Here is a 19,593-nt window from a genome sequence, read left to right as displayed (position 1 = left end):
CAACAACCCAAGCTTAGGAAGGGGTGTGAAAAGGGGACAGAGTCAAAGGCCAAAATTTGACTCAAGAGAATCAGAATTCCAACCTTTGTCACTTTACAAAGGGTATGGTAACCATGGAAACTGCACCCTACTGGGTTTGGGAATATTATGTCTAAATTCACTAACTGAGAAACCGAATGTGGAATTGCCTTGAAAATTAAAAAATGGTATTCATAGCTATTTCAGATTCAAATTAGAGTAAGAAATTATTTAAAAACAACTTTTTAGAATGACTTTAAGCAAATAAAATAAAAGCTTAAAAACTCCCTTTCTGGAACAATAGTCTCTAATGAAAAAAGGTCTAAAACTTTATTAATTTGCATCTACAAAATAATCCTCTAATCTTAGATTTTTTTTTCCTAACCTTAATTTTTAAGTGTCCTATGACAGTGTGTAAGTACTTTCCAAAAGTCTTTCAGTGAGTTGGTTTGTAGAATTCACCACTATCACAGGAACCTATTCACCTTCATACTCAGTCCATAAATTTGACTTTTTTTAGGAAGTAAACTTTTAATATTTCTAATATCATGGAGAATCCTAAATTATGGCATGTCTTTTTTTATATATAGATTTATCCCCAGCCCATTAGTTAATCAATTAATAGGGTTTTTTTTTAAAGAGAGAATTTTAATATTTATTTTTTAGTTTTTCGGTAGACACAACATCTTTGTTTGTATGTGGTGCTGAGGATCGAATCCGGGCCGCATGCATGCCAGGCGAGCACGCTACCGCTGGAGCCACATCCCCAGCCCATATGGCATGTCTTAAAAATAAAACTTTGCAAACCGAATTTCACTACTTCTAATAATTTATTATTTTTTTTTAAAGAGAGGGGGGGAGAGAGAGAGAGAATTTTTTTAAATATTTTATTTTTTAGTTATCGGCGGACACAACATCTTTGTTTGTATGTGGTGCTGAGGATCGAACCTGGGCCGCACGCATACCAGGCGAGCGCTAGCGCTGAGCCACATCCCCAGCCCTAATAATTTAATTTAAAACAAGTATTTTTGCTGGAGACAGTGGTGTATATCTATAATCCCATAGTCTCAGGAGGCTGAGTCAGGAAGATCCCAAGGTCAAGGGCAGCTTCAACAACTCAGCAAAACCCTCACCAACTTAGCAAGACACCATTTCAAAATAAAAAAATAAATAGTGCTGGGGATGTAGCTGAGTGGTTAAGTAAAGCACCCCTGGATTTGATACCCAGTACCAATATAGATAAAAATAAAATAAAAATAAGGAAATTTTTTTTAATATTTATTTTTTAGTTGTAGTTGGACATAATACCTTTATTTCACTTGTTTATTTTTGTATGTGGTGCTGAGGATCAAACCCAGGGTCTCGCACGTGCGAGGCAAGCGCTCTACCGCTGAGCCACAATCCCAGCCCAGGCAAATTATTTTTAAGGTAATTCCTTTAAACTGATTTGTCACACTAAAAAAATGAATAAAAATGTTCAAAAGCTGATTTTTTCCCCCTAAAATAAGGTGCAAATAATTCTCCACTACTTGTGAGTACATTTTTTCAATTTAGAAACGACTTCATTCTGGTTGGTTTACTCTGATCACAAAACAGGCTTCTAAAGACCCTTCAGAGTTAAGGAATGTAGCTCAGAGATAGAGTGCTTGCCCAGAATGCCCAGAATACCCAGAATTATTGTTACATGAGGTACGTTATACTAGTCTCTTAAAAAATAAACAAAAAACCCTATCTGAATTTTAAAGTCCAATTGAACATCTACAACTTAAAGCCTCCACATGATCCTTCTCTTTTAAAGCACTTCATGCCTTTTGTAACACCAAGTTCTTCCTTACACTACAGTCATTCAATCAAAATATATTTAATGAATACTATGTCTTAGGAGCTGCCCTGAAAGAGGAACAAAACAGGACAGTTCAAAATTTTAAAACTAAAACGTCCTTACTAATATTAGTGTTTTAAAAGCACAATGTATGGGCTAGGGGTGAAATTAAGTAGTAGAGCACATGTTTATTAGCCTGTACTAGGCCCTTGGTTCAATCTCCAGCACCAACTGTGTAGTGGTGGGGTGGAGATGGGGAAGCACAATGTGTTTCATACAGAAAAATAAGAAAAAGCCACTACAGGGTAGGGCTGTAACTCAGTGGTAGAGCATTTGCCTAGCATGCATGAGGCCTTGGGTAAAATCTCCAATACTGAAAAATGAAAAAGAAAGAAAAAGAAAATACAAACATTAAATGAAGAACATAGCAAACACAAACTGTTAATTCAGAAATAACCACAGTTGTCTTAATGGAAATCCTACCAGATCACTTACTCTACATGAACATGAATATACTTTTTTCAACAAAACCAGAATGATACACACACTTGGTTTTTTTTTTTTTTTTTTGGTACCAGGGACTGAACCCAGAAGCTCTTCAACACTGAGCCACATCCTCAGACCTCATTATAAAATTATTTTGAGAGAAGATCTCAATAAATTGTTTAGGACCTCTCTTAAGTTGCTGAGGCATCCTAAACTACTGGGATTAAAGGCACCCCTCAACCTGGCTACCATTGACTTTTCTTCCTTCTTCTTCTTCTTCTTTTAATATTTTTTTAGTTGTAGATGGACATAACATTTTTATTTATTTATTTTTATGTGGTGCTGAGGATTGAATCCAGGACCTTGCGATTGCTAGGCAAGCAGTCTACCACTGAGCTATAAACCCAGCCTCTACCATTGACTCTTTTTTTTTTAAGAGAATTTTAATATTTTAATATTTATTTTTTTAGTTTTTGGTGGACACAACATCTTTGTTTGTATGTGATGCTTGAGCCACATCCCCAGCCCTACCATTGACTCTTTTTTTTTTTAATATTTATTTTTTAGTTTCCGGCAGACACAATATCTTTCTTTGTATGTGGTGCTGAGGATTGAACCTGGGTCGCAAGCATGCCAGGAGAGCGCGATACCGCTTGAGCCACATCCCCAGGCCCCATTGACTCTTTTTTTAAAAAACATTTTTTTAGTTGTAGATGGGCTCAATACCTTTATTTAGAAAATTGAACTTAGTGCCTCACATATGCAAAGTAAGCACTCTACCACTGAGCCACAACCCCAGTCCACCACTGACTCTAAACAGTGAATTGAGTACAAAAGAATTTTGACATAAGCCTAGGGAAGGGAAAATTCTGTTCTGTTGTTCCTTTATTTAATTATACCAGTTATAAATGCAAACATAATGCTGAAAGCTTCAAGTCACTTTGAAAAATAAGAAAAAGTGACATACTAGTGTTCACAAACATGTAGTAACTTAGTATTATAATAACATCACCATTCCCACCAAACTACTATTTCTAACCCCATAAGATTAAGAGTTTAAGTACAACACAATCTTGACCACCGTCACCTCTAAAGGATTTACCGTGAAATTAATTCAAACATTTATTTAGCATCTATTATGTGTGAGGCTCTACGTTAAGCATTTACTATGTGTAAGTCTCTATATTAAATACTAGAGATAGAAAGATGAACATGGACAAGCTCTGCTTCCATGAAGTTGAAATTCTACTAGGAAGAATAAAAATATAAAAAATTCTAACATAATAATGCACACATCAGAACAGGGGTACATATAAAGCATACTGGTAAGTGTGGAGGAAAGAGCCATAGACTTTGAATATCCTAGGTTTCAAAGAAGCAACAACAAAACCAGGTTTTGAAAAGTAAGTGAGAGATCACCAATAGGAATACTGGAATAGCCTTCATGGCAAAGACAGCATTTACAAAAACTTGGTAGGTTCAAGTAATGCTAAGACATTCTGTGCAATTGTGATGAACAGCTTCTGAAGAGAATAATAAGGCTAGGAGAAAAAATGAGAGTTAACTTGTGAACATCTATCATGCTTTCATCTTCTGGGTAGGCACTGCTATTTTAAAAAATAATTTTCATATATCTCATTTGGTACTTATAATCAATTTCAATTTAATGGGTTGATACTTAACCCTATTTAACTATGTCCCACTTTCAACTGAAAGAAAGTACAGATTAGGAATCCATTTATACAATGTGAGAAGATCCAACCTCTTGTGAATAATCAAATCTAAAATAATTCAGATTTTGTAATTTCTCTCATTCTTGGTATGCCTAGCTTACTGTTCCAGATGGGCTTAAAGCCTGGGCTTGCTAATGCTATAGCTAGGGAACTATCTTTCAGTTTATCTAGTCTCCAGTGAGCTGGGACTGTTTGCTCTAATTACTTGCTCCTGGTAAAAGCTAGCAGACATATCCAAAGTTCCAAGATCAGCAGAGAGAGAGATGAAGAGGTGTCATCAGCAGCTATGTACATGTCGTGCTGTCCAATGAGTTTCCATGTCTTTTGCTATTACAGAAACTTTACACTCTTAAACTGTTTCAGGATTCCTTTCTTCCTATTAGGGGCATCATGATCCTAATATGACAACCATGCAATAAGCAAGTATCTCCAACACTGCTTCAAATCATTGGAAACTTTCTCTCTCAGAAACTACTGCCCCCTTAGGAGCTCTCCTCACACTGCAAAATGTAGTTTGAAATTCAAACAGAGGCATCCATTGCCCACAAAATATCTAGACTTTTTTGAGCATATGTGAGAAGAGGTAGAGAACGCCTACCAGACCATCATTATGAATGCCCCATGAACCTACAACTAAAGATACAAGTTCATTTAGAAAAAGAATTTGGAATAGAATTAACATTTGCAGATCACCTATTGTGTACTAGGTGTTGTGCTACTTCATAAATCACAGGTGTTATTATTGCCTTTCACATATTAAGAAAACAAGGTTCAAGAATGTTTAGTAACTTGTCCAAAGTCTTAAGCTTACTGCACAGCAGAGCTAAAAGTTGAACGCAAGTTAGTATAAAAGCTAGGGGCTAGGGTTGTGGCTCAGTAGTAGAGCTCTTGCCTAGCACGTATGAGGCACTGGGTTCAATTCTCAGCACAGCATATAAATAAATGAATAAAATAAAGGTCTACCAACATCTAAAAAATAAATAAGAAAAAAAAAAAACAGCTTCATGCCTAGTTTCTTACTACCCTATTTGCTTTACAAAAGTTATAACTTACAATGATACTAGAAACAAAGGTATTTCTAACTCAATTTTTTGGGGAGAAAAATCAATAACTTTAATACATAACAAAGACTACCATGGCTGGAGCTAATTTTCTGTATTTAACCAATACCCCCTTGTCACATAACCTAACCTGACAATCTATACCAAATCTCTCTGTTCACCAGTTAGACCTGTGTAGTCAGAGGAAGAGCAGAAAATATTTTCTAAAACATCTTCAAGTATTTCGAATATATAAGAGATGCCCCTCACACTGCAAAATCTATGAATAATAATCTACAAAATTTCCCAGATTTATTTTAATCTACTTTGAAATAACATTTGACTTTTATTATACAATGAAAAATTCCAAAACGTGTACGCTGCATTTGCTAAAAGCACAGTGCAAATGGATTAAAGGCAAAAGTATAAGACATTCTCTCTAAATTATACTATCTATATAGCATATTAATATGATAATATGGAAAATTGGCAAAAACTATCAGAGTACTTACAGTACTTTATAGATGTATTTTTATTTTACATTACAAAAGCCTGTGTGATCTTATTTTATAAAGAAAGAAACTATGGTGGGAAAATTCATATTAACTTGTAACATTGCTAGAAAGTAGTGAAGCTATAATTCAAACCTATGTTGTCTAACTCCAAAGCTCCTTACCACCACTGTTTACTGCCTCCCAGTTCTTACCTGGCACATATATCTGTGTCCTCAATTCTAAAACCATTACAGAGTCACAAACACATATTTAAACCTATCATTAACTAAAACCATTAATTTGTCAGTTTCTAAAGTAAAATCATTAAGAAGTGCCTAAAAATTACTATTAAAAATTTCAAATAAGACAAAAACTTCTCATAAAATCTGAGAAATCAATAACAGAAAATCCATATAACAAATTTTTTTTTATTTGAGAGTTGTTCTTACACTGATATGAACACGGTATGACCAGGAAATCATCTTGAATATTTTAAAAAACTCAAAGATTGTTAAGTTTAAAGGCAGAACAAAAGAACTCATTCTTTAAAAAAAAAATCACATTATATTCAATACTTAATGACTTAACTATGCATGTTATTATAATATGCTCTTTATCTGAAGTTTTTATTAGCCAAATAAGAGGGATGATAAGAGGGATGTAATCATGTTATAACTTAGACAATTTTAAACTTCTGAATGACTATTATCTCCCATATTCTAGTGTTTCAAATTTCTTTGTAAAAGTATAATGTCTGGAAAGTAAATCTGGAGTAGCATTCCTATATAGGAATTCTTCAATCCATCAGACTGAACCAAAATTTATAAATTTTTATATGCACATGAAATAGTTTAAAATAGCATATTTTCCTATTATTCATCAAACACATTAGATGACAGGGTAATATCATTTTCTGAGATATGTTAAAGGATAGATCAAGTCTTACCTCCATTGCTAAAGCTGCTGTCTGTTGGTCATAATGATTCAGAAGGTTAGGCATGAAGGTAGTGTTATAAGGCAAATCCTGGCACATCCTCAACGTAATAGGTTCACAAGAAAACAAACTGTGCCCACTTATATGCCCCACAAACATAGTCAAGAGCCAAAGAGAGAAGACCATCCAACTCATAGCCATTCTTCCTTGATCTGAATGAAATTCAGATGATTAGGCCTACTCAGTATGTATTTTAGATCAATATACACCTGCAGGTCTCAGCTTGAAAGTACTTCTTCTATATCTTACTGTTAAGTTCTTCAAAAGTTAAATACTCTTTGTACCATCAGAGGTTTGTTAGCTTGGTCTCACAAAAGGCATTTGTTTTTGGTTTCACAACACGGGCAAATGACATCATCTTGTCTCTTCTTTTCGTTTTATTACATAGGGCACATTTGGCCAACATATCAAGTTGATCAACCACATTCCCAAATCACAGATTCCATCTTAGGAGAAGAGCTATTTCTTCCTTTGATTGAAATATCTGAAAGAATTATTTAAAAAATGGGAGAAATTAGTCATTTCCTCTCAAAATATTGTGCACTTAACATTAAAATGTTTGATGAGACATCATACTGATCTAATAGATAAAATCATGGGTACCTCACAAAAATACAATATAGTTTTTCTACTTTATCATTTGTGCTATAGATATGCTAAAACTGTCCTTAAATAGCATTTAACAAACAAATTTGATTTTCTTCCTTCAGTTGCTTATAGAAACACATGGTTTACCTTCTTGTCCACGGAGGCAATCTTTCATTTGTCAAGATATAACGGATTCACTTTAAAAAATTCTTATGCTTTTGTCCTAAGTTTTACTTAAACATTTGTTGTAACCTAAATAATTGAATTTAAAATTTATTATGTGTTTTAATCATTAATAGTACAGTTTTTACATGAACTGATTTGGCAGAAGGGATCTGTGAAAGATTTGAAAAATAAAACAAAAGATAAATTTAAGCCTCTTATAGCTGTGTGACCATAACATATCATTTAACTTCTATGAACCCATAATTTTTCTTCTTGGAAATGTTCCACCACCACTTTTCTTACAAGATGATATATGAGTGAATTATGAGATAATGTATGCAAAAGTACTTTATAAATAGTAAAACATTATAAAACATTAGGTATTTTTATTACTGAATTACAGTTGATCGAGATGCTACTTCTATCAACCAATAATGAACTGACAAACAGAAGGTTCTAAAAGTAATATGAGTAATTTTCTCAACACTATATCATCTTTTTAGATAGCACAAAAATTTAAAACCAGAGATACAGACCTTGAATTACAAACATTTAATGAACAACCATTACACACAGCCAGGCTCCAGAGAACAGAAATCATCCCTAAAATAGGAATGATTCCCAGTTATCCTTTCCACTGAGCTTTAGAATCTCTTGACTTTGCCTCTACTTTCCCAAGGTGACAATACATGTGATGCTCAACTGGTGCTGAAAAGAATGTGCATGGAGCAAGTGTGGTATGAAAAAAGCATATTCTAAGCTATTCACATTTGATTTGGTTTAGCAATGATGCTAACTTTGTTTTCATTAAATTTTGTTTCTTATGCACTGGATATTCTTGTGTTTCTTATAGGCGGCCAAAGTTAAGAAAAGATGAGAAATACATCAATAGTATTCAATAAATGCTGATCATAATTCTAAAAAAAAAAGAAAAGAAAAGATGAGAAATTCAGATTCAGATATTCCTAGAGACTCAGGTTAACAGGACAACTAAAATACTAACTCAGATAGCCATGAGAGCTTACAACTTGAGACCTAAAAACCAGCTTAGCTTGAACAGTGAAAGAATTTGTCCTTCAGCACTGATTATCAATGACTGGGACCTCTGTATCCCCAGCTCCAGGTAGAAAAGTATTTGGAGAAAACAAAACAGTGGCTCAATCTTCCAAATTTCTAGAAGATGGTCTTAAATGATGGAAGGGAAAAGGAAGTCTTTGGTCTCCAGAATTAGAAAGACTAAGGTTATTTATGGTCCTGCTCAAAAAGTCTAAATCTCCTTATACTTTAAGCCAGAGATTTCTGTGACAGATTCTTGGTCTTTTTTTTTTTTTTCCTTTCTCTCCTTTAAGATAATCCCAGAAATGTTGAGATCTGGCTTCAGAAAAACTGATATTAAACATAAAAACATGTTTAAGCTTAATTACCTCACAGCATGGTACTGATTATGCATATTATTAATTGTCAAATAATTGTTGAAAGCTTTATTTGATTATAGATTAAAACATCTATGTAAGTTCAGTCTTTGTAGTTTATTGCCTGTGCAGCATGTTTATCTACTTGTAAGTAAAAAAGAAAATTAAGGGAACATTACTCCCTATTGGCTATGAATACTACAAAACCAAGAATTTCAACATTTCATTTAAACTAGTCTCTTTTTCAAGCATTTATGGGTTCATATGGTTAAAAGAAGACTAATTACATAAAATTTGAGGAAGAAATTAAGCTAATACCTTTTTGCATTTTTAAAACCACATGAAACACGTCCTTATTCTTCTATTTACTTCATTTATTTTACTTGATTTCTTCTCAATTATTCCTTTTGCCTTACTTTTAAGTGATGCTTCTGACCTTCTTCTTCTTTTTTAAAATATTTTTTTAGTTGTAGATGGACACATTCCCTTATTTATTTTTATGTGGTGCTGAGAATCGAAGCCAGTGCCTCACACATGCTAGGCAAGTGCTCTACCACTGAGCCACAATCCCAGCCCAGCTTCATGTGGGCTTATGTGTTTCCTTATGTATTACAATGTCCAAATCACTTACATAAAAATGCTTTTTAGAATTTCTTTTATTTTTTAACTTATAGATTTTAGTTTTTAGTACTAGGTATTAAATCCAGGGGCATTATTACTGAAAAAAAATTTCTTAAAAATTTTTATTTTGAGACAGTGTCCCCCTAAATTGTCCAGGCTGGCCTTGAACTTGTGATCTTCTCGCCTCAGCCTTCGAATAGCTGGGATTACAGGGATGCACCACTGCACCCAGTTTCAAAATACTTTTGCAAATCTTTAAAACTACAGAAAGACAATAATCTTAATATGGTAAGACTGTAGTTCATGATTATTACAAAGGGGTGGAGGGAACAGTGGAATGCAGTGAGAAAAAAGAAAATAGGTAGATTAAAGATCTTAGTAAAGAATTTTCATTACATTAATACATTAATAATAAAGAATGCAAGCATAAGATAATGTTTTTTGTTAATCAAATGGGCAAAAATAAACACAATACAGGAGAGAGTATAAGGAAAAGAAATTTTCAACTACTTTCAAAAGCAATGTAAATTAGTTGACACTTTAAGAAATGACTACTTATATTAAAAGTACTTAAAATGTGCATAATTTGATCCAGCAAATCTATTTTATAATTTATTCTAAGAAGATAAACACATGAGTATAATAAACTGAGCATGGCGGCACATGCCTATAATCCCAGTGGCTCAAGAGGCTGAGACAGGAGAATCACAAGTTCAAAGTCAGCCTCAGTAACTGGCGAGGCGCTAAGGAACTCAGTGAGAGGTCTCTAATAAAATACAAATAGGGCTGGGGATATGGCCCAGTGATTAAGTACCCGGAGTTCAATCCCTGGTACCAAAAAAAAAAAAAAAACCCCAAACACACGAGTGCACGATGCAAAATCGATGCAAAATTAACTTTTATCATAACATTGTTTACAACAAAAAACTGTAAACAGGGGCTGGGGTTGTGGCTCAGCGGTAGAGCGCTTGCCTAGAGCGTGTGAGGGCCTGGATTTGATCCTCAGCACTGCATAAAAATAAATAAATAAAACAAAGGTATTAAAAGTAAACAACCTTAGAGTCTACCAATAAGGAATTAACCAAGGGCTGGGGATGTGGCTCAAGTGGTAGTGCACTCGCCTGGCATGCGTGTGGCCTGGGTTCGATCCTCAGCACTATGTACAAACAAAGATGTTGTGTCCGCCGAAAACTAAATAAATAAATATTAAAAATTCTCTCTCAAAAAAAAAAAGGAATTAACCAAATAAATTATGTTATAATTGCATAATAGAATATTATATAGTTACTAAAAATAAAGAGCCTGACTGCAGTATGTTGCTTAATATGAGCAAGGTCTTATGTTAAATCCCCAGCACTAGCACTCCCCAACAAAAAATATAGACCTATAGACCTATATTTATTGACATGATAATGACAATGAGTAAAAAATAAATAAATAAAAAGTAGTTTACAAAACATATATATACATGTACATATATACGTATAAAACCCAGTTTGTTAGAAAAATATGTGCATGGACTATAATAAAACTATTTCAATTATTTAGAAATAATATACAGTAGAATGAATGAGCATATATGATTACATGACCAGTGTAATTTTATATCATGTACAATCAGAAGAATGATTAGTTATAGTCCGTTTATGTATGATATGTCAAAATGCATTCTAATGTCATGAATAACTAATTAGAACAAATAAAAAAAATAAAAAATTTTACCTAAATAATAATATAAATGCTCCATGTTACATTATTTCATATATGGAATAATTAACTGCAAAATCTATAAATGTGTTCTGACTAGCTGACAAGAATAAATACTAGCTGAATAGTTTATTGGTTGCTAATTAAAGCAATAAGCCAAGGTACACACTACCTGTCCTACTATGGGTAATAAGCAAAAATGTGATGCTCAATTCAGTATGATTCAAAACTTTTATTTTTCAACACTGGAATAAAGTCAGATCACCTATTAACTAAACCAAATGGAATACACATTATTAAAAACTTCTCATACATATTTCAAATTGTTCTTCAATAACATAATGAAATAACTGCTTCTAATGAGGATTATACGAGCATGCCACTTTTCCTAAGGGATGGTCATCCATGAAAAAGCTCTAAATTAAAGTTCCAGACATAAGACACAGAAGATTCTGGACCCAAAAAGATCTTGCCAAAATATAGCAACTCATTAATAGCTGTTTAGGGCTTTCTTACTGATATTATCATATTCTTAAATTTCGGAAATCTGTAGCATTTCAATTGAATAAAGGGACCTACTGGGTTAATAAAACCCAAGCGAACAATTTCAGGCATCAAGGTCCAGGCAAAAATAAATGCTATAAACCAGGTATGGTGGTATATGCCTCTAATCCCAGCAATTGGGAGGCTGAGGCAGGAGGATCACAAATTCAAGGCCAGCCTTAGCAACTCATCATGACCTTCAACAACTTAGCAAGACCCTATCTCAAAATTAAAAGTCAAAAGGGGTAAGGATGTAACTCAGTGAGTAAAGTGCCCTTGGGTTCAATACCCCAGCACACCCCACCCCACCCCACCCCACCCCCCAAAAAAGAAAAGAAAAAGTGAATGCTGTGACAATAATTGGTCATGAACTAGCTATGGAAAAAGAGAAATTTTTACTTCTCCACAGAACAATATAAAATATGTTGAAAACTATTAAGTTACTTGGTTAACATTACATCAGAAAATAAAAAGGACTAGAGTTGGGCATGTAGCTTAGAGGTATAGGGGCTTGTCTAGAACGTACAAATCCCTGGGATTATCTCCCATCATAGTGAGAGGAGAGAAAGAAAGAAAAAAAAAGAGAAACGACTAGATACTTTAAACCTATGTGTTCCTATTCTTATGAATGTTAACATCAGGAATCTGATATTCCCCAATTATCTATCAGTTTTCTTTTGATGATTAAAAAGTAAAAGCTCTATATTGGTCAAATTATATTATTATGTTTTATGCATGAACAAATATATAACAACAAATCTCATCATTATGTGCAGCTATAAAGCAATTTTTGCACCAATAAAAAAAAATGGGGAAAAAGAAAACCCTTAAAATAAGATCAGCTAAATATTTGTCCTGAAGGACAGCAATAAATGCAACTTTGGAAGACCATCTTCCAGGGTGGCAACAAAGCCATACCCAAAGAACTCATGTGGGAAAAGCAAGAGGTAGCAACTGTGAAAGGGAAAGCAGGCTGAATCCCCGAAGAAACTATGAGAAAAGTGGACCCTAAGGGTATGTCAAGGATGTCTGGCAACAAAAGACTATGTTCAGCAACGCTATTTCAACAACAATTTCTTTACAGAAAGGAACCCATTTCATCATTCTTGGTTTAGATTTCATTTTCCTGACACCCTGTAAATACAGGTAAAACTTTTCATTTTTAATTCAGAAATATCATCCAAAGTTTGTCTCAAAGTAAATGTTGAATTCACAACAGCTACCATGGGAAAAGGAAAGATATTGTCTTTCAGACAGGTTTTCTAAGAATGCATTACAAGGATTGGCAATGACTACCTCTAAATAATAGTTTCTTCTCTGAAGGATTTTATTGTCTTATTAGAAAGTTTATGTAGCTTCTTACTTTCATAGAATGTAGATTACTATTAATCTCACAGTGAATATTCTTTTCTGACCTACCTACTTCACTTAATTTTTGAAGTCCATCTTGTCATCTGATTACAACAATCTAATTTTTCAATCCCCATGAAAAACAAATACATTTAAGATTCAGAATTAAAATAAATGGTATGCACCAAAATGCAGTCCCATTTACAAATTATTAAATGCAAAGACTGAAGACAGCATAGGAGCTTTTAAAATTAATCTGAAAATAAACTAAGTTAAAAGATGAATAGATTCTGGTCTAAAAAAAAAAAAAAGGGTTGAAATTCCAGCCCAGCTTCCTTTGCAATTAAAATCTGTTCATCAGAAAATTCTTGGAATTTTCATTAGAAAGTATCAAGTCCCTGCTTCCTCCTCCTTAGCAAGGTTGGATGGTTTGTATGCCCTGCTTACAAAAGTATTTCAGTTAAGAAAAAATTTGGGGATCAGATTTTTTTGTTATGCTGAGTTGCCCAGTTATATTCATCTCATATTTCATTTGCAATGCATTTCTTGGGGCACCAAACTTTCAATAGTTTACCAAACTTTCACTAGTTCTCAGCATAATTAACTAGAACGCCAAATGAGGGAATTCCTTTTTGTCACAATAGTTAAAACTCTTTCCTAGCCAGTAAAGAGCTGTTACTCTTCAAACATTTATTCATTCCCTTAAGAAATACCACTTCTGAAAACCTTATTTTCTTTTCTCAAAACTTGGATGAGCATCTTTTCACCAATCTAGACTGAAAAATTTCTCCAGTGTGTATTTTTTTTTAATATTTTTTTAGTTGTAGATGGACACAATATCTTTATTTTTATTTATTTAGTGTGGTGCTGAGGATGGAATCCAGGGCCTCACTCTACCACTGAGCCACAATCCCAGCCCTCCAGTATGTATTTTTTAAGTCATTTTTAAAAATATGCCTTATTGCTTTTTTTTGTACAGAGCTGTAGCTTTAAGCAGCCATAATTCTAGAGTTTGGGCGGGGGTAAAAACAAAAAAACAAAAACCTTGAGGATAACGCCGCCATTCTCCCCTACTAAAGAGGTTTTCGGGCTCCTGTTTCCTAAAGAAAATAAAGTCAATAACAATCTTACATCAATGAACCAACAGCTCAAGATGTTTTGAGTATAAAATTTTTATATTTTTACTAACTAATATGAAATGTAAATTGGGTAGATAATTTTCTGTAGGTCAAGTGGGAAACGGACAACCTATTATGAGCAAAAAAACCTCTCTACTTCCCCAATGATAAAGCTTTCACATTATACTACACAAAGAATGTGCACTTGGCTCTTATATTCTTGTCAACCTCACTACTTCAAGTATCTCAATCACAAAATCCCCCCTCCAAAAAAATCCACCTAAATAACTCAAAGCACACAATAAAGCTCAAAGAAATATAGTAGAAGATGAGAAAAGGAATGAAAGCACCTAAGATCCCATGGTCCTTTCTTCTCCTTTTATTAACAGGACAGTGTCACAGCTTTGGGAAAGTGATGGAGATAGAAAAGATTAGTAGTGGATGAGGAAAAAGAAGTAAGAAGAAAGAGAAGGTATAATGGTAGGCATTATTAATAATTTACTTATTTTCTTAATAGCTTCAAAGCTTTGGAGGCTTGGGGGGCATGTTATTTTACTAATAAGAGAAGGGCTGTTTTTTGCTTATATTTTATCTTAAGTCCACAGAGTCAAGCTTTTACACCTACTTCTTTCCTAACTGAAAGATTCCTAACAATCTTTTTAGCTTTATTCTGTGGTTTGGTAGTTCAAGTAGATGTTTTTGTTTCCTGGAGGAAAAGGATTATATTGATTTGCTTAAAAGCAAAGGTGGAAGTATTATCGTCAGGAGTACCTCCTTTATAATAACAGAACTAAGGATTTATCTATTTCTTTCCAGCCTAGAATGCGACCAACATATCACTAAGGGATTAAAAAAAAAAAAAAAAAGCTGAGGAGGGAGGTAACATCCTCCATGTCAGCTGGGTCTTTGTTTCCTTTCTCCTATGTATTGGTTTTGCAAAGTAACTCAATTCCAGTTATAAATATTCCAGGTCTATCAAAACCACTTTTCTAACACAAAATTGTTTGAAGTAAGGTGTGATATCGTACACCTGGGATCCCAGCGACTCCAGAGGCCGAGGCAGGAGGATCACAAGTTGGATGCCAGCCTGGGGCAACTCAACTAGACACTGTCTTAAAAAATAAAAACTTTAAAAGAAAGGGGGGCGGCTAGGAATGTTGGTTATTGGGAAAGTGCCTGCCTAGCAGGTACGAGTCCCTGAGTTTAATCCCCAATACAATTTCAAAAAAAGATTTTGTTAGAATACTTGTACATGCAGTTGGTCTGCTCTGCTGCTGCAGAGACCTAAATTCAGAAGGAAGCCAAAATTCAAACCCTCATTTTACAGTGGATAAAACCCCGACCTTCTTCATAATATTTTTCAAGTTTATATCTGCTCCTCCGCCTGGAAAAAAAAAATGGCATGCACTTTTGTTTCTTTTAATCCCTTTCTAGAAAAAGAAAAGGGAAAAAGCCCTCTTTCTCTTACAGGAGGAGGCAGCTGACCCCCAGACTCTAAGATACCAAAGGACTCTAGGATGATGTTTACGTTTCTGGCATGACACAAGTCCACTTCAGGCTGCTCGCTCGCTCGCTCGGCGCCTTTATTTCTGAGGCCATGTGTTCCTGACCCAGCGGCACCCACCCCGGGGCAAACGCACAGCCATGCCAGGGGCACCCGGGAGGCACGGGGGGCACAGACTTTGCAAACTGGTGGCTGGGAGGGGCAACTTTTCGGCTCGGGACAGAAAGGTCGGCCCCGAGCTCACGCGAGCGGGGCCGGGCAAGAGCGACGGCGCGCCGGGCGGGCGGGCGGCGCGGGGCGCATTGTCCTCCCGCCGACGCCCCCGCGGCGCCGGGCGCAGGAGCCGCTCGCCCGGCCGGCCTCCCGCGCGGGGCGGCGGGGTGCAGCGAGCCGCCGCGTCCCCACTCGCACAGGTTGCCCGGCGCCCGCGGGGCGGACCGGGTGGACCGCCTCCCGGGGCAGCCCCGGCTCAGCCCCCAGCCCCAAACTCCGCGCCGCGACCCCGGCCCGCCGCGGCCCAGCCGGCCGCAGGAAGCCGCCCCGACGCCCGCCACGGCCCGGCGCCCACGGCTTTTGTTTTGGCCGCGACGAGAATAACGATCCCTGAAGAGGAGGCGCCGGGCTGCAGGAGGCTCCTCGGCAGGGTTTGGCGGAGCAGCCCCCGCCGCCACGGCGCCTCCTGGTCCGGCGCTCTCGCCACTGCCCTTCCCGCCCACCCGGTCCTGGGGACCGTCGCCGCGGGCTCACCTCAGATCCGGGCGCCGGGCTCCAAAGGGCTGCGCCGCCGGCCGCAGGGTCCCTCAGGTACCCAGAGCGGCCGAGGACCGCCGGCGCGCGCCTCAGAGCGACCGCGAGCTTTGGCGAGCGCCGGGGCGCGCGGACCGGCAGCGAGAGCGCGCGCACGCACGGCGCAGGCGCGCCGCGCACGCTCGGCCGGGCCTCGGTTCTGGAGCGCGGCTGCGGAGCTGGTCGCGCGCGGGCTGTTCGCCTCGAGCTCAGCGACGACGCCAGCAGCTGTCCCGCACTGGCGTGGTGTTCCCAACTACGGAAGCAGTCTTCTGAGTGGCGCTCGGTCCTCCTTGCAAAGCGCGCCCTCCCCTGCTGCGACGGCACCGCGACTCGCCAGCACCCAAGCCTGCGAGGCTGTCAATGCAAGAACACCAACATCTGCTCTGTGCGCCCGGGTGCAGACCTCGGGACTGGGGGGTCCGAAGGCGGGTGGCGGTACCGAGGGGGGAACAGGGCACAGGTAGCGGCGGGCGCCTGGTCGGTTGCAGCCGCCAGGCTGACACACTGTGGCAGACAGGAACAGAATACTGGCCCGGGAGTAATTTGCATAGTCTTTGCTAAGACCCTATTAAACAGGTGAAGCTTGTGGCTAACTAGTGCTGTGCCCCATCTTTTGCTCTTTAGGAAAGGTCTCCGTTGTCTTTTTCTACTGTAGAAGACTTGAGAACTAAAAAGCCCTTAGCGATCACCAACAGAGAATCTCTGTTTTTCAAATGATGAGATAAACGCCTAAAAGGTTAGATGACTTATCCAAGCCACACGGTGTTTTGTTGTTGTTGTTTAATATTTTTTTAGTTGTAGCTGGGCACAATACCTTTATTTATTTATTTATTTTTATGTGGTGCTCAGGATTGAACCCAGTGCTAGGCCAGCGCACTACCGCTGAGCCACAACCCCAGCCCCCCTTGCAGTGTTTTAATGGCATTCAAAGCCGTGGCTGTTTTTCTTAGTATTACACTTTACCTTTCTCTTCTTCCTCCTCACCCCTCTTCAACTTAAACTTCAGGGACATCCGTTTTGTCTGTTGGTAGCACGCAGGACTAGTAATGTTGATCCTGTTGCACAAGTGAATGTACTCAACACTACTAGTGTACCTAAAAAAACCGGTTCAGATAACTTTTATGTATATTTTACAATTGTCTTAAAAGATGTTCAGATTTTAAGTAAACACTGAAGAGTTGAGCTGAGGCATAATTTCCCATCAGAAGGTAATCTGTTTGGGGGATGTAGTTCATTGGTAGGGGCACCTACCTAGCTGGGAGGCCCAGCCCGTCATAACAGCAAAACCTCTGTGAACTGGCATAATAAATGAGACCTCCAACGACAATTTCCATTCTCCTAATAAACACATAATTGTACAGCAACATTTCTTCTTTTGTAAAGACATAGTGGTCCTAGGCTGATTCTAGGCAAGCCAGCGTGTCCTGGGGAGCCAGCAGCACCTGTGCTGAGGGTGAGGCGGCAAGGCTGGAAAAACCTCTATGCCTGTTTTGTGTATTTCCAGATCCCTGTGGCTGAGGAACCTCTGCAGATGTGCTGCTAGGTGCATTTTTATTTGATTTACACATTATCCTGTAAAGACTGTCAGGCATAGGACACATCACAGCTCTCATTGGAAGGTGCGAATGATGTAGAAATGAATGTACAGACATGACTAAACCTCCAAAATTTGTATTTGGTGAAAAGCAAACAACAAGATATATAGATGATGATGGGGCGCTCACCTAGCATGCGTGAGGCACTGGATTCGATTCTCAGCACCACATAAAAATAAAATAAACATATTGTGTCCACCTAAAACTAAAAAATAAATATTAAAAAAAGATATATAAATGATGATGCCTTAAAAAATAACTAGTGTTAATTCATGTCATTTATGAAGACTAACATGTACATAATAATAAACAAGGAGGCTACACATTCATAACAATGAATTTCATGACTGTCTCTAGGCAGGCAGAGAGGAGAATGAGACCTGGAAATACACAAAAGGACTTCTTGTTTGTTAAACACACACAAAGCCAAAGTTAACATTTTAAAAAATCTCCATGGAGATATAAGTTATTTCTTATGAAAAAGTCTCTAAGGTATTAAGAATTGTAATGCAAACAAACAAAAAGAGTACATGTATAATGGCAAAAAATAAAAAGTGTCTAAGGTTTTTTGTTTTTGTTTTTTTAATGATTGAGTTCTTCTGTGTAAAAGCAATGTTGAAGAATCACAGACATTGAGCTCTCTGTGTGTCACTATGAACACAGTAGAAATGGTGTGACTCACTCTCCTTTGGGGGAACAATAGTCAGACAGATGAGCTGCAGGAAGAAGGAGGCCCAGAAGGTTCTGTTGAGAGGAGACACAAAAGGAACCTTTTGTCAGGGGTAAAAATATTCAAATCCAACAGGGATAAAGTGAGATGCTATGTCCCATCTCGATTTCCTTCCATGTTGTAATAGAAAGTCTTTAATTAACATGTGGGAGCATCACATAGAGGCTCTGCACTCTTAACATTGTTAAAACTGGTCTCCTTCTGGAGGAACCTGTTTTGAAATCATAAATGTTAATTGGTAATGCATGGTAATTTAGTATTACATAGGCACACCTCTCCCAGGAGCCCCCTCACACCCCCTAAAGACTTTGTTTATTCATTTACATACAACCTGCTCATGTGGAAACCTCTACCTTGGAATTCAGACAACCTGGGTTCCAATTTCAGTTTGGCCGCTTGCTGATCCTTTGTTAACTTGGATTAAGCAACCACCTCCATGAGCTCAACTTACCTTTTTCTGCTATTTAAATTGGGAGCCATACAAATGTTACCTATTTAAAAACTATGAAACACAATACAAACATAAGGTTTGTAACTTCCTTTGAGTTGGAGAAGAGTACATTATTTTAGGAAACAAAAATAGCCAGGAAAGTTGTTATTTTGTTTGTTTGCTTTGGCTTGAGGGAGGGGAGATTAATGCTGCCCATAACAACTGTTTTGCCTAGGCCAAAGAAGCTTGATTCTAAAATTTTGAACTTCATGGTACTTCATGGTATTCTACAGCTCACAGATGCTGGGACTGTGAGCCTTCTATTAGCTATTTACTGCTTTTTCCAGTTTCCTTATTAGATTTCTTTTTTTTAATCCATATATGCTCACTCCAGTCCTTGTTACAAGGTAGGTAGTCAACAAATTTAAATAATTAAATTAGACCGGATGTTAAG

General features: G+C 37.3%; 1 protein-coding gene across 1 annotated transcript in view; it reads right to left on the bottom strand.

Moving 5' to 3' along the window:
- FZD3 (frizzled class receptor 3) overlaps nt 1–16,468 on the bottom strand; it is a 71,621-nt gene extending 55,153 nt beyond the window's left edge. Inside the window, exons 1-2 of the mRNA XM_081268938.1 lie at nt 16,343–16,468; nt 6,540–7,071 (exon numbers count right to left, since the gene is read on the bottom strand). Of these exons, the coding sequence (XP_081125064.1) occupies nt 6,540–6,728 (189 nt within the window). The 5' untranslated portion in view covers nt 6,729–7,071; nt 16,343–16,468. The remainder of the gene's footprint in view (nt 1–6,539; nt 7,072–16,342) is intronic.
- Between the last annotated feature and the right edge of the window lie 3,125 nt (nt 16,469–19,593).

Source organism: Spermophilus citellus (assembly GCF_964194105.1).
Source record: "Spermophilus citellus genome assembly, chromosome: 16".
NCBI classification, from domain to species: Eukaryota; Metazoa; Chordata; class Mammalia; order Rodentia; family Sciuridae; genus Spermophilus; species Spermophilus citellus.
This window is presented reverse-complemented; position numbering and strand designations above follow the sequence as displayed.